Below are 16,724 nucleotides of genomic sequence, written 5' to 3' on the forward strand. Positions count from 1 at the left end.
AAGGACCAGAATGTGTTCCTCTTTTGGGAGGGGAAATACTTATAATTACCCTCCTGGGCTCATGTCTTCTGGTCTCATGTCTTCACCAGCACCAGACCTGGTACACAGCATTGCTATGTTTGGGGTATGCTCCTGCAGTCTCTCCACCCAGCCAATCAGCAGCTGTGATGGGACACAACTGAAGCTGATAATTTGCTGAGTGGAGGATGCAGGAGCTGACCCCAAACAAAGCAGGCACTTTATACCTGGTTTGGTGCCAGAGATTATGAGAGCACCGGAGATGTAAGGCCAGGAGGGTAAGTATTAGTATCCCCTTCCAACAGAGGTGAACATCCTGTCCCTCAGGGGCTAAGTGGGGATGCCATGCATCCTAACTTAACCCTCTGAGGGCCAGAATGTACTGTACTGTACTGAGTGCACTGCACCATCCGCTATAAGGAAGGGATTAGGTTACTTAACCCCTTCCATAATGGGTCAGGCGCATTGCGCTCAGCACAGTTAATGGGAAGAACTATAATCAAGGAAAGGAAAGGGTCTAAGGTCTAGGGAAAGGGTCCAAGGTCTTAACAAGGTCTTATCTCCTTCCTTGCTGAGGACAGAACAGCTCTGATCACTGTAACATCCTTTTAGTTAGAGTTATCAGTTAGGCCGTCACTTTAACAAAATTTTGCGTAAGAGCAGAACCGAACTTTTCAAAGTTTGCTAATCTCTAGAAGAGATTTGGCCATGAAAGATGTGACAGAACATGCATGTCCACCAGAACTCAGCTTAGTAGGTGGACATAGCAGATGATGTCATACTAAGTACATAAATAGAATACTTTTTCTGTAATAAACATACCTGTGTGTGCTCCTGCAGCATCCTCAACTGTGAAAGCATGGTTTGCAATAAAAAGCATGGTTGCAATACCCTGGTGATAATCCCTGATGATAATCCCTGATGTTAGCAAGGCTGGTTGATCTAATAATGAGGGATGCTGTTCCAGTGAGGCGTCCCACTTTAACTGATGGCACCAAATTCATACTGGCAACTGCTGCTCATGACTGCCTGTAATTGGAGTTCCTGCCATCACTATCATTGTCATTGTAACTGTTTGCATCCTGGATTTTTTACCTCTGCCTGACTACTTCACTTCAGCTTTTGGATTCTGTATTAGACCTGACAGTACAATCTATGCTGACTCCGCCTGATCTTTGGTACTGATTTAATTTTCACACTGTCCTCTGGTTCTTACCCTCTGAATAGTTTTTTTTATTTCCCTTTGGATATTTATTTTGACATTAACATGCTAGTTATGTTCTGAGCTGCCCTATCGGACTCTTCTGTATATTGTATGCCCAGTGCACTTTGTGAGTGTAGGGACCACCATCTTTTTGGGGACCACCACTTGAGGTAGATTTTCTAGATAGGTGGATGGGGTGAGCGCAGTGGTTGGAGAGAGTTTAAATGCATACTATTTTTTGTGTTATTTAAATAAATATAACATTATTTTTTTACTATTTTATTATTATATTATCCTTTAATCTAAACTGTATTATTTTTGCACAGTATCTTAAACCAATTGCTAGTAAGTCATCTGTCATTGTAGCTTAAGCAGGGCTTTGATGATAGTATCAGTATTTTATAAAATGTCAAAACACTCTGAGTTTTGAAGAGCATATATATCCTAACGCTACATGTCTCAAGGCAATTGTAATTTATTAGTTTGCTATCTTTCTGAGAAGTGTTTATAGGAGTCTAGTCAATGGAAAACAAGTTCATCTAGAATAGCAAATCAGTAATAAAAACTTGATGTTAAACATATTCTTCCAAATACCCTAGGTGAGTATAAATAGGCAAAGTGCTGTGAAAACAGTAGTAATCCAACAATCCTAGTAATAACATACAATAAATATATTAATTTTACCATCAAAAGGATGTGTTCATATTTCATTGAAATTTTATTTGTAAAGGGATTGTTTAATCATGAGAACCTCATTCTTTAGGAGAAACTTTGGGGGCTCAGGCCAGGCATTTTAATAATGAATTCATGCCCTGCCCTGATCCCCCACCATTTTCATTCCAATGGAGCCCAGTGCCCAGTGCCCTTTGCTTCTTCTCGATTTCTATAATTACTCATTCAAGCAGGAACTACATACTCAACCAGTCATTGGCCATAACAGTGACTTTATTTAAGGTCCCAAGGTCACCTTATACTTGCGTTGGCTGTACCCACTGCTCGATTCTGGCTGTCAGTATAAGGTATATGGGGCTCTTCCAAATGACCACTGAAAGATGATGTCAGTGGAGATAGGGGGTCAGGCACAGTGGAAAATCACTGCCCAACCCTTTGGTTCTCAGAGAGATAAATCACAGTCAGAGCTCTCTGGCTGCAACTTAACCCTCCCCATAGAGACCACAGCAATGTGCAAAGCACTCTTGTGTATGGGGAGGATGATTGGCATTTAGGAGAGATAATTGACAGCTGAAGGATTGCTCAGCCATCAGTTACTGAAGGTGCATGGCTACCTTTAGTCTGCCTTATCGATTGCTTAACAACCATTTCTTTTCTTTTTTTTTTTTTTTTTATCTACGAAGAGATATTGTTTTCAGCAATAATACCAGAGACCAAACAATATTGGTGTTTGTTTTGCTAACTTTATAGTTATTGTAAAGTGGATTTTTTTTTACTATAATTGGCAACTGCGACGGAAAATGAGTTGTTGTTTTTTTTTTTGTGTGACGCACAATATTTTCAAAAATACCGGATTCTGTTGTTTGCTTAACAAGAGAAAAGAACACACTAAAATAGCAAAACTATATATATATATATATATATATATATATATATATATATATATATTTAAAGGAAAACTATATTTTTCGATGAAGGATCAACATAACAATTGTAATCCTAGCAGAAACAGAAGAGACTAAGGGGGAGATTTATCAAACTGGTGTAAAGTAGAATTGCCCCTAGCAACCAATCAGATTCCACCTTTCATTCCTCACAGATTCTTTGAAAAATGATAGGTGGAATCTGATTGGTTGCTAGGGGCACCCAAGACAATTCTACTTTACACCAGTTTAATAAATCTCTCCCCAAAACTTCAAATGTTCTCTGTTAGTCATAATAAGAATACATTTTACAATCTTTACTATAAAAGCAATACCCAGACCCCCATGATTCTACCGAGATTAGACAATAAGTGATGATTGTATTATTCTACACAAGAACAATATAACCAAAATTTCAATAGAGATGCTAAAAATACACCTATTGTCATTTCTTAAAGCAGCAGATATGCAATTACTGTACAACAGACAGTATATGTGAAAAGCAAATTCACAGTCAAACTGATGATGTGACATAACCTGATACAACACAATCATTTAGAGTCTCTGATTTTTAACTTGGCATCAGCAATACTGTCTCTCTCAAAACCTCTCCAGCTTTGGGCTGTGTTTATTAGACCTTTTTTTCTCCATCATTTTGAGTACTATATTACAGCTGTCAATCAGCATTTTGGGCCCCCGTCATTACAATGACGGTAGTTGGTAAATTAGAATATTCTATTTCAGGCTGCTTTGGGTGTGGTTCATTTTTGAAGGTCCATTGAATTTAGTAGTAAATACGGTGAAGGTATGGTGAAAAAAATGTGTGAACAACTAAAAACAACGTCCTTTGTTTTCAAAATAACGTCCGCAAAATAATTGTCATTAACATTAATTTGACGACTACGCAAAAATATCCGTACACTCCTGTACACTATGGGGGAGATTTATCAAACTGGTAAAAACTAGAATTGTCTTAGTTGCCCCTAGCAACCATTCAGATTCCACATTTAATTCTTCACAGATTCTTTGAAAATGAAAAATGGAATCTGATTGGTTGCTAGGGGCAACTAAGACAATTCTACTTTACACCAGTTTGAAAAATCTCCCCCTATGTGTATTGGACAGCCGTCATTTCAATGTCTTCAATGCATTCTCTTGACTTGGACATAGACCTGGACAGTTCTTGCTATAGACACAGGGGGCAGTAGAGAGCACTGTGCCAGACTTAAAGTATCCACCATTTCTTGCAGGACATGCAACAGTTGATAAGTACTTTAAGATTAAGTACTTAAGATTTTTAAATAGAAGTAATTTCTGACACAGGTAATTTGAAAACACCCCCTGTTAGACCACCAATATATTTTTTTTATAAATTACCCAGAAAAAAATGATGGCAGTCTGTTTCAAGAGGAGAGAGTGTTGTAACCATAATATGAACCCTAAAATACAGCCATATTAAGGCTTTGAAGTTAGACGCCTTGCTTTTAATAAGATGCTTTTAATAAGGTGCTGACCTAAACTAGTAATGGAAAACCAGACTGGGAAAAGTGCTATTAAAATGCTTTTAGTGGAATGAAAAATTTAAAGTTAAAACGGGAAAGCAAAAGAAAATTCCCTTTTATTCAGATAACCTTTTCAGATGATCAAAATATTGCAATAATTCCAATAAGCAGTTCACCGTGTCGGATTAGTGCTGCATTTAGCATTTATTTGGCACATACATTACCACCTACACTGACAGTCTTTACAAATAGTTTTTTTTTTTTTTCAGAAGGGACTCTTCAAATGCATCAAAGGAGCTTTTTATAAATGGGTATAAAGGACATGGGAATTTTAATTTGTAAGTTTAGCCTTCAATTAAAAATTTTACTTGGGCCAAAATGTAAAAAAAAAATAAAAAAATCAGCGTTTGACAAAAGAAATAAGATTTATGTGTCTCAGAATTTAATTTACCTAAACAGTACGATTCCAAAGATCATCTGCTATCTCCTACTGGACAACAGCTAAAAAGTGTGCTGCCAAAACAACAGAACAGTCAGCTTAGAAAATATACTCAAACCGGAACACCAAATGTCATGATGATGACTACTGCCCTGCAGAATACTAGCAGGACACCAGTGGTGATGGCAACTGAAAAGTGCTGAAGGGGTATTGTAGAGATTTATTTGTTTTCTATCAAACTGCTCTCAGGGTGCAGTTAAAACAGACAGAAAAGTTCTGTTCTTTTGATGGATCTACTGGAAAATTGCAACCCTGGCCATGATTAATAGAAAATGTATGTTGCATTGAAGTCAAGGAAATCCCGGCTGGAATGTATTCACATAATATTCACTCCAGCCGGGATGTCATGCCAGTTTTGTGTGCCGGCTATTCATTGAATAGTGGCCACCCAGAACTGTCTGTTCACACAATGGAAAATGCTGATTCGGCCACACTTTTCATTGTGTGCTATGGCGAATTGGGATGTGGGCATACCCGAATGTGCCCGCATTCCAATTCAACAGAAATTAAGTTCATCAGAGACGGCAGGGATGAACTTAACTGACACAGGTCATTCTGTGACATGGCAGGATCACAGAACAGCCGGTGTCTTACTTTGTGTGAACCTGGCCTTACAATTACTGATGGTCTGAACCTGCCGAGGTTCGAGTTCGTATGAACCCGAACGCTCGGCAACAGATTCCCGCTGTCTGCCCGCTCTGTGGAGCGAGTGGATACAGCGGGAGGAACGGCTGGAAAACTGGGATACAACCTATGGCTATGGCTGTATCCCAGTTTTCCAGGCGGTCCTCCCGCTGGATCCGCCCGCTCCGCGGAGCGGGCAGACAGCGGAAGTCAGTTCGGACCATCCCTACTTACAATGATTCTGTAATGCAGCAGAGCAGCAGCCTATGATATATTGGTGGTCAAAAACGCAACAGAAACTGTTGTTGAACTGTTCCTTATACTTAAGCATATGGCAGTGCCACATGTTCTAGACTTACACATGTCCACCTAACACTAACAGAGAAAAATGTATGTAGTAGGCATTGGCACACCAAAGAAAATGTACAGTAAGCTTTATTTACATTGAAAATATGTCACCATACAAGGAAATAACAACTCAAATTGAGGTTAAAAACAATTAAAAACTGCTCAACATGGACCTAAGAAAGATATCAATGGCCACAGGGCCTGCACTGATGCAATACACTTTAAAAATACCAAACTGCCCTTAGATGTACAGAGAAATATACAGTTCATAAGTTTACATACACGGTAGAATTTTTGCTTTCTTGTCCTTTTTTCAGAGAATATGAATAATAACACAAAAACTTTTTCCCACTCATGGTTATTGGTTGGGTGAGGCCATTTATTGTCGAACTACTGTGTTTTCTCTTTTTAAATCATAATTACAACCAAAAACATCAAAATGACCAAAAAGTTTATTTACCCCAGTTCTTCATACCGTGTATTGCCCCCTCTAACATCAATTACAGCTTGAAGTCTTTTGTGGTAGTTGTAGATGAGTTGTGGATGGATGCCCAATTTTTCATGGCAAAAAGCCTCCAGTCCAATATAAAAATATATGAAAAAAAATATGAAAAATAGCTGTGTTGCTGTGTCTAGATGCACAATAAGGAGGCACTTAAGGAAAACTTGGCTGCATTGTCGAATCACCAGAATAAAGCCATTACTGCACAAATACCACAAAGTATCTCACCTACAATACGCCAAAGATCACAGAGACCAGCCTCAAAACTTGTGGAAAAAGGTCCCTGGAACAAAATTGAACTTTTTGGCCACAATCATGAACGTTACATTTTGAGAGGTGTCAACAAGGCTTATGATGAATTGAACACCATTCCTTCTGTAAAGCATAGAGGTGGATCGTTGATGTTTTAGGGATGTCTAAGCTACAAAGGCCCATAAAACTTGGTGAAAATTGAAGGAAAGATGAATGTAGCACGTTATCAGCAAATACGGTAGACAAATTTGTGCTCATCAGCCCGGAAGCTGCACATGGGACATACTTGGATGTTCTAAAATGACAACGATCCAAAACACAAGGCCAAGTCATCCTGGCATTGGCAGAACAAAGTGAAGGTTCTGGAGTGGCCATCTCAGTCTTCTGACCTCAATATCATTTAGCCTCATCCACAACTACCACAAAAAGTTTTGGTTGTAATTATGATTTAAAAGAGAAAACACAATAGTTTGACAATAAATGGCTTCACCCAACCACTAACCATGAGTGGGAAAAAGGGTTTTGTGTTATCATTTTATATTCTTGGAAAAATAGGACAAGGAAGTAAAAATTCTGCTGGGATATTTAAACTTTTGAGCACAACTGTATATACAGTATACCAAGTGCAGTAGTATCCCATGTGAAAATATATTGCACACAGTGCAAAGACAAAGTTACATAGCACAGTGCAAGTGCATTTGTAAACCAAAGCTTTTACATATGCAGTGTGCAAATTAACAAGAGTACAACAAAACTGATAGACAATCAATTAGAACATGAAGGAGAGAAAAAAAGGCAAACAAAAGATAAAGTGCAAAAGTGCAGCCCAAGCATGTCCCATGTTTTCTGTCCCATGCCCAGCACTTACTAAGTGTCTTGTCCACCTGAAAACCTAAGAAAGGGATGGAAACACTGTGGAAATGGAACAGGAACAACAGGAGTATTGAGTTCTTTCTAGTACCACAATATTTTAGCATATAGTATTCTCAAACCAGTATACGCACATTATGCTAGAATAAAGCAACAAGATCTTACAACAAACTCTTTGTTAAATAGCTCACACCAAGAATTAAATTGAGGTAGCTTCTGTTTCAAGGGGGTAGTTTTGAGGGGTGGAACATAACCTTATTTTCAATGGAATCCTGGCCGGAGTGTACACACATCGTATACGCTCAGGCCGGGATCCCATGATGCGGCGCCGGAAAAAAACTGACATGTCAGTTTTCTGCGGCCGGAATTCAGTGAATTCTGGCCACAGAAAGACCTGTCAGTTCACACAGTGAAGCAAGCGGCTTCGGCCGCTTGCTTCACTGTGGGCTATGGGAAGCTCTGATGCGAGCTCCACAGCCGAAAGATCACCCGTCCGGGGTCACGGAACGGCCGGTCTCTTACGTTGTGTGAACATAGCCTTATAGTACTTTTTCATTGTTTCACAGGTTTGTCCAGAATGACCTTTATTGAGTTTTTAAACCCCTGAGGTTAGGTTGTTAAATTGACTAAAAATACAATGCTTATTTGGCTAAGAAAAATCACATAACTACATTTTCTAGGTAAGCATGAGAGCTAAATATAGCTACTATATCAATCTAGTTGTGCATTATGATGCTTTTGCCTTCTTTTATGTAGAAGAAAATCCCGGCACTTCACCAATTTCAATTCTTGCTTATTTTATTATGCGCAAAACATCAAACAGTACAGGAGGACGCGTTTCGGCATATTGCCTTCATCAGCATATTTGCCTTCTTTTAAACCTTATTAAACTGCAGTAGCTCAACAGCTGTTTTGGGATTGTTACTTTTAGTTGGTACAGAGCAGGATGCCCGCAGACAAGCAGAGAGGAATTTGTTTTCAGACTGTTGAGGTTAAGTTTGTCTTTGATGGGAACACTAATGTCGAATGTGGAGTCATGCATAATCCCCTCAGTCCCATGAAAAAAATAATAATAATCATAATAATAATGATTTTTATACAATGCCAACCTATTCCACAGCACTTCACAATTCTTAGGGCACTATATAATTCTTGGAAGAATGACTGGCTAATAATTTTCGCTTGTAATTCTAATGCTCATAAAAAAGTTAAAGTCCTATAGGTTGCAGCAGAGAGGAAGCTCTCTTTCTTTAGGAGGTTAGAAGGGTTTCAGCATTAGAAAAACATGGCTGCTTTTTTTTGCAGAAAGAGCTCCACTCTTGTTTGCAGTGCACATGTAATTTACAATTAAGCTCCTTTCACTTTAATGAAACTTGTTTGCAAATTTACACCCAAACTAGAGACAAAAGTGGCACTGTTTCTGGATGAAAGCGGACATGTTTTTTCATAGCCTGGAGAACCCCTTAAACAATTTTTAACGTTTTTAAGCACAGAATTGTTGCAATATTTATAAAACAGATACCCTAAAAAATGAAATTATAAAAAGAGTAAAATCTGAATTTGGGAAATTAAAGCAAAACGATCAGCAGATTAAAAGACCCGTACTTATAGTACACAGGGGGCTGAGGATGAAGATAAGTTTTTTACCTTCATTGTCAGGGCTGTTTTTGTGATATTAGTGGTTAATTCCTTATGCTAAAGCTAAGACCCCCCCCCTGTAATAAATATCAGCAGAACAAGCCAGCCCGGATGGATCAGTGCATTGAAGGCAGTATTCTCACCCATGGGGTACCAAAACACCCCATAAGCATAGTGAATAAACTGCTTATATCACAAAAATGGCGCTAGGGATGAAGGTAACAAACTTAAGGCTCTATTACAAGAAGCAATTATTGACCGTCTGCGGCCGATGCTGACTATTACGACCGTTAATCACTTTGTGTAATAGAAGACAACGATAAGCTGACATGCATGATTTTGGCTGATCGTTGTCTTTCAACACATAAAAAAGTCAACAATCATGATAGCAGCGATCTGCTGCCATTGCTCTGCGTAATAGGAGCAGCGGCAGCAGACCACAGCTATCTTCTAGACAATCTTCCCAGACAATCAAGCGATCACTGAGGCAGCCTGCCTGCAGCTCCCCCCCCCCCTTCCGGCTTCTACCCCCTTACTGCCGACACATTTAATAGTGCCGGCAGCAAGCGGGGAACAAGGAGCAAGTCAGTGCTAACCTGACTGGTCGACGCTCGCTTGCTCCCTCTCGTTGACCCATGTAATAGGGGCTTTACATTCATCCTCAGTGCCCCATGACATTTTAGCATTGTAGATTCTTCTATGCTGCTAAAGTTTGCCTTTAAGATTATAATGTTACCCAGAATCGTTTGAACTTGTTCAGAAAATTAAATAAATGGATGAAATGAATACAGAGCTGAGCTGAATTAGTAGTTTATTTCTTCCTCACTATGCTACCTCTCACAAGGAGTCAGGATATAAATCAGAAGGCGTACCCATAGTCCTGGGGAAAAAAAAACAGATCAAACTGTATCACAGTGATGCCAAATGACAAACTCAGCTACATGAATACATTAAGTTTTTCTACATCTGTAAATAAATTATCAGTCTGTTTAAAAGGTATATGAGATAAAGCATTTTAGCTGATTAAAAACTGCCCTCAGCTGTCTGAGTGTTCCGGGAATTGCTGTCATATGTAGAACTGGTGCTTCATTAAATCCCATTTGCAGAAAAGCCTGTTACTGAAGTGTAAATGATGAAAAGTGGTGACAGCATAAAATTTGTTCTGCAACCCACAATTAACACTACATGTTTGTTTGTTTCCCTTTCCCCTTTGCTCAGTAGGTGCTAGCATGCAGCAGATGTTGTGACGGATAATTATGAGGCATTATTATAGGTGTGGCTAAGGGCTATCATTTACAAGTAATATTTAACCTTTGGTGTCACATTCAGTAATATAATGGTTAAATACCTCACCTGGGGGAATGAAAAAACTAATAAATAAATGTAACAACACATATATACATATATCGAGCTAGGCTATAATCACACAACTTCAAAAATAGAGAAAGGGTGGCAGCTTTTGCGATTTAAAATAACGTCCGTTTTTGCCCCGATTTATCTGACTGCAATGCAATGCATTTAAGTCAATGGAAAGATGGACGTCCAATGCACACAATGTATTGAACAACGGACGTTATCATTGTGGATGTCAAAATAACAATCATGACAAATATTTTCAGACGTCTTTTGCAAACAGCGGATGTTTTTTAATAGTTGTTCACATACCCCAGGGCCAACGGCGTAAAAACAAAAACCCTCCAAAAGAAAAAATGTTTTTGTTTTTTTTCCAATTTCACCACACATTTAAATTTTTTTCTGGTTTCGCAGTGTACTTAATGAAAAAAATCAGCTCATCACTGCAAAGTACAATTAGTGGTGCAAAAAATAAGGGCTCATGTGGGTGTTTTTAGGTGAAAAATGCAAGTGCTATGGCCTTTTAAGCACACGGAAGAAAAAATTAAAACCCAAAAATTGAAATTGGCCCGGTCCAATAAGGGTTAAGCTACACCCAAAGGGCAATTAGTAACCCCAAACTAGAATAATGTACCAACAGCCATCATTGCAATAAGGATGCATTTACAGAAAGATTTATCTGACAGGTCCTTCATGACCTGTTCTCTGATTATAGTCTCCTGGCTTTGGCTTCAAATATCTGTCAGATAAATCTCTCTGTGTAAAAGCCCCCTAAGGGGAGGCCAAACAGATAAATGACGTCCGTTATTTTTGTCCGAAAATGAAGGAAATAATTTTAAACAGAGCTGAAAAAATGTTATGTGAACAAAGCCTTAGACTTTTTTTCAACATTGCCTAAAATCTGTTACAATATTTAGCAAGCAGTCAACATTAGTTTATAGGATGGTCATCTAAAGACAATCATATAAATTATATATTTTAATTTTTAGTGTTTGTTCTATTTTCTGTGTCAGTTTTTACTTGATTTAACTTTTAAGTGGATTCTATGGTGGAGTGTAAAGCTGGATTGTTAGTGTGGCAAAAAATTCAAAAATATTTCTTAAAGTTAAGGCTAGACCACTAATATAGGTAAATACTACATAGAACCCCTAATCTCAGTTTCTGACAACATCTTGTGTCTTAGGCCAATCTAAAGCCTAAATCTTCAGTAGGGGCTTTGACCAATCAGGTTCAAAAAGTATGTGAGGTGACATGATTATCCAATCAGCAGCTTAAAAATAAGGGTTAACAATGCTAAAACCATTCAAAATATAGTTATGCCCAACTGATGACCAATGTGCCTGAACTTTGAGTCCAAGGAAAGATAATAGTAAGATAATAGTCTACCATGAATGTTACTGTATCAAAAGGTGTGTGTGTGTGTGTGTGTGTCTGGGTCTCCTGCTTGATTCAGACCTAGATTAATTCAATCTAAGGTCCTCGTGAGATGCTTTTCTGCTTGACTTTCAAGTTCTTAGTGTAAACTAACAGGCAGGGGCGTAGCTAACGTCTCCTGGGCCCTGGTGCAAAAGGTCAACTTGCCCCCCCCCCCCCTTTCACGACCAAGTGATGCTACTGGTAGGTGTATGTGTGTGTATGTAAATATATATATATATATATATATATATATATATATATATATATATATATATATATATATATATATACACTCCAAGACAGATATTACCAATACCACCAGCATATAGGAAGTGAAAATATTATCACCATATATATTACCGCCATACTGTTACTGTATACTGAGACCAATATTGCCAATAATACAAGTATACAAGGGGCAAATATTAACGCCACACCACAACCATCACCACCATATTGTTACTGACCAAAACCAGTATACTGAGACCAATAAAACACAGTACCAGATAACAAGTAACAAATATTACCACCACATACTGACTAACACCACTGCTGCTACTGAATAAGATCCACTGTACACAGATCACTATCACCTCATACACTCATATAGAGGTGGAAGCAGCTCCACACAGGTTGTATACACCATATACAATACAGCGCAGATATATCAGGTGACTCACAGGGGACGTCTTCTCTGATCGGAGTTCTTTCCTTTTCATCTTCTTCTCCATCTGCCCTGGGCCGTTATGAGAATTTCTCCGAGCTACAAATCCACAGAATCTGCCAGACAGACATATTAGTCTTCTCACACTGACACCACCCTCATCTCTCTACACACTGCACATCTGTACTGTCCCCTTTACACCCTCATTTAGTAGGTATAGTATATATAGAGGCCCCCACTGCATGTTGCACCCCCCTTCCCTTATAGATGGCCCCCTCTCCCCCTCCCCTTATAGATGACCCCCTCCCCTTATAGATGACCCCCTCTACCCCCATTATAGATGCCCCCCCTGCCATTATAGATGCCCCCTCTCCCCCCCATTATAGATGCCCCCCTCCCCTTATAGATGACCCCTCTACCCCCATTATAGATGCCCCCCTCCCCTTATAGATGGCCCCCACTCCCCCCCCCCCTTGAAGATGGCCCCCTCTTCTCCCCCCCTTATAGATACCCCCTCCCCTTATAGATGGACACTTCTCCCCCCCTTATAGATGCCCCCCTCTCCCCCCATTATAGATGCCCCCCCCTTTCCTCTATGCTAAGCAGTATTAAAAAAAAAAAACACACAAACTCACCTGACAACCCGCTCCCCCGATGCGCGGCTGCCGGGGGTGTCCCGTCCTATCCTCAGCAGCGCGGCGCATCAGTGAGCTCCCTATACGCCGGGGCTGGCGTACAGGGACGTCTCTGACGTGCGCTTCCTGTGCCGGAAGTCAGGGCCCCAAGCAGCTCACTGATGCGCCGCGCTGCCGGGGATAGGACGGGACACCCCCAGCAGCCGCGCATCAGCTGGGGGCCCGGACGAGCACGCTCTTGTGACCGCAAGCAAATCAATGCTTGCGGTCACAAGAGTAATTTAAGGGGTGAGCAGTGCAGTGGCAAGGGCCCCCCCTCGTAGTGGGCCGGGTCGCAGTGGCGACCGCTGCGACCCTGGTAGCTACGCCACTGCTGTTTTATTCTCTAGAACCTCTATGATATATGATATTTAGTTTTCTGGATCCGAGTGTTCCAGTCCCTGTTTGTAGCATACATGAATTTCTAATCCTGGATGTATTTCAAAAGTTTTTCCTAGTTCCTCATGTCCATTGTTTGTTCAAGTTCTTGGGTTCTATTAACTTGGTTTCCATGCCTCTGTTGTACAAATGTTTGCACCAATGATGCCTGATATTCCAATGTTTAGTTCTTCAGTTATTGGCGTTCAATAATTTTGGGCTTTAATCCTGATGTTGAATGTTTTGATTTCCCAAATGTGTTCTGTTTCTGAGCAGGAGTCAGTAGTACATGAGACCACTCTTTTGAGCATTGACTAGAAACAGTAAAATGTAGGAAATGGACTGTAATAAACACAGCGGCTGTCCTTTATTTATAGATAAGTTGTGATCTGATAAAATTGTGTCTCTGGTACCCTGTACCACAAGATTAACTAAAGATTTCTACACAGTCGGATTGTCAACGACACACAGATTCTAGAGGTGACTTCTATTCCTTATACCGCCACCTGGTTCCAGAGATCTCTTCGATTTCGTAAACATGCAAATGTCCTAATTGGTGCACTGGAGGTGGGGCCAGTGCAACAACATCTCCTTAGGGACGCATCAGGAAAGGGACAGACATCATTCTGAAGGTGGCATAGTAGCACATTGCATATTAACACAACAGAGGAGACCTTGGGATCCCGGGAAGCAGTATGAGAAAGAGATGACATAATTAGAATTTGCGCAGTGGTGCAGTTCAAATGATATAGATATATTTTTTTAAGTTAATCATGTGGTACATTTGCTATAACTTAGGATATCTTAAGATGCAGGAGACAAATCTAGGGCTAACAAATGGCTGGTGGTAAGGGTTGGCATCTAATACGTTTTAGTAGAAAAAAAAAACATTTACTAGGAAGTGATATTTATGGTATTGGTGGTTTATGACAGCAAATATTTGCCATTAAATGACAGCCATCCACTCAATTTCAACATTGTGTGAACAGAGTTTTTCTGTGTTTTCAATCCACTCCTGGTTATGGTTGCATCATGAGGAACACAATACTGACTGAAATATACTGTGTGTGAACCCAGCAATAGGCTGTATCCATGTTTTCCCGGTCTCCCTAGGGCTGCATACTACTTCTTCAGCAACTGATATTCAAATGCAAAAGGATCGGACTCAAGCATCCTCAAGTTTCCATCATCTCTAAAGATAACCACTGAGCCACCATGCTGCACAGTAACCTAAAACCCTAATTTGCATGGAGTTGAAGAGCAGCTATGCTAATATGTTGGTTAGTCTTGTGTCACAGAGACACAGGCACAAGCAATTTTTCTAAAATTTTCCAGTTTTAGCCTAGCCTTCCATGATAGATGGATTATAGTCAAACATGTTTTGTATTTTTTTATATTTTGTTGTTATGCATTAGTACACTGTTTCCTTAAAATGTGCTAATCAAGTTATTTGTATCCTTCCGTTTAGGAAATTACTACTAAAGGAGGAAAATGGCAAAGAAGCTCTGAGCGCTGAAACGATTGAAATCAAAATATCGAATGACATCATCCAAACAAAAGAAACTGACAGTAAAGCGTAGCATGACCCAGCCCATTATCATGTAAAGAGGGAGATTAGTGATGCACACCCAATGTCAGCACTCTGCTGCAGACAATTATTGGCTAATATTAGCTTTCGATTGTCAGTACGTGTCCATACCTGAACAACTCACATCTACTGTACTTTAAGGTTTTGTTGATTACTTTAGTATGTTTGTCTGACTGATAACAGTATAAATGTATAAAGTTGAAAATGACTGCAAAAATTCATTTAATTTATTATAAAATAAAGTGTACTATTTATAAAATATTTCCTTTTTCCTTGTTAAAAAGGCGTCCTGTGGTTGGCAGATCCACTATGCTAATATATAATGCATACTTTTTTCTTATGTACCGCTCATTTACATAAGGCTTAATGCACAAACTGTTCATTAGGTAAAAGCCAAAGTAGAAAAAATATATATACGTGATGGAACACGCTTGGCCCATCTTATCTGTAGGGATTGGTGATCGTGATCATTAACAATGTGGAGAATAACGTAGCCCTTTTTGTATTTCATGTAAGATGAGTAATATACAAGTGATAGAGCTGCATTTATTTTTTTATGAATTTTTTCCTCTCAGTTCTGATTTGAGTAGATTTTTTTTCTTTTCTATATGATCTATATAAATCGTGTAATATGTTACTGTTAACTGTTGGCCCTAGATATTTTAAAGTTGGTGTCTGATAAAGAGGTGTCCCCATCTTGTAAAGATAAGTTACAGGCCCCCTCCCATCGGTTTGTGGCTGCCAGTTGTGGTTAGGAAACTGAAAACAGACAGAGTACGGGAGTTATGCAATTTGCTGAACTCATTTATTTTATTGTGAATTATGCAAATTGTGTAGTCTCATGAGCTATGGTGTTTATGTTACTTTAGAAGTTACATATACATCATAGCTCATAGGGCTACTCCATATACACAACTGCTATTTAAGTCAGTAGGAATTACGCAAGTTAAGTAACTCTCGTACTTTGGTCGTTTCACTTCCAGACTACCTCGTCAGCCGCAAACAGGCCACAGGGGGCAAATAATTATATCCCTTTAAGCCTATAACCTAGGTTTAAAGTTACAATCTGACAAGAAATAGACAAGAATAGGTTGGGGTAGAGATAAGAGACATTGCAAGTGTTTGGTAGCCCTTTTAACCTATAAGTTCCGGAAAGCCAAATTGACAAAGTATACCAAATATGTAACTGGATTGGAAGTATAGTTCTTTTTTTTTTTTTTTCTATTGCCAGTTTGATCAATGGTCTCTTGGACAATCATTTGAGTATCTATGAGTACAGTCACTTCACTGTTCAAAAATACTGTTAGAAACATATTCTTATGGTCAAATGTTATGTTCTATCCACCTTTATAAGTGGACCCCCCTGATCCTGAGTATGGAGGGCAAATGGTCCCAAGTGAGTGGAGCAGCAGTGTGCATGCAAAACTAAGACTCTATTAAACATGAGGTTTCCTGTAGAGTAAAGGGAACCTGTAATCACGTTCATGCTGCCGATCCCTGTCAGATTCTTCCTACTCCACTAGCTTTGATTGATAGATGTCTCCTTGTTCAGGTAGCGAGACAGTAGATGGTGAGGCAGGTAGAAGCCAACAGTGTCTG

The 16,724-nt window shown here is 39.4% G+C and overlaps 1 protein-coding gene across 2 annotated transcripts in view; it reads left to right on the top strand.

Moving 5' to 3' along the window:
• NCAM2 (neural cell adhesion molecule 2) overlaps positions 1 to 15,237 on the top strand; it is a 328,135-nt gene extending 312,898 nt beyond the window's left edge. For both annotated transcript variants that reach the window (XM_069946169.1, XM_069946168.1), the window contains one exon: positions 15,006 to 15,237. In XM_069946169.1, the coding sequence (XP_069802270.1) occupies positions 15,006 to 15,117 (112 nt within the window). In that variant the 3' untranslated portion in view covers positions 15,118 to 15,237. The remainder of the gene's footprint in view (positions 1 to 15,005) is intronic.
• Positions 15,238 to 16,724: the final 1,487 nt, after the last annotated feature.

Source organism: Dendropsophus ebraccatus, chromosome 11 (assembly GCF_027789765.1).
Source record: "Dendropsophus ebraccatus isolate aDenEbr1 chromosome 11, aDenEbr1.pat, whole genome shotgun sequence".
In the NCBI taxonomy this organism is placed as follows: domain Eukaryota; kingdom Metazoa; phylum Chordata; class Amphibia; order Anura; family Hylidae; genus Dendropsophus; species Dendropsophus ebraccatus.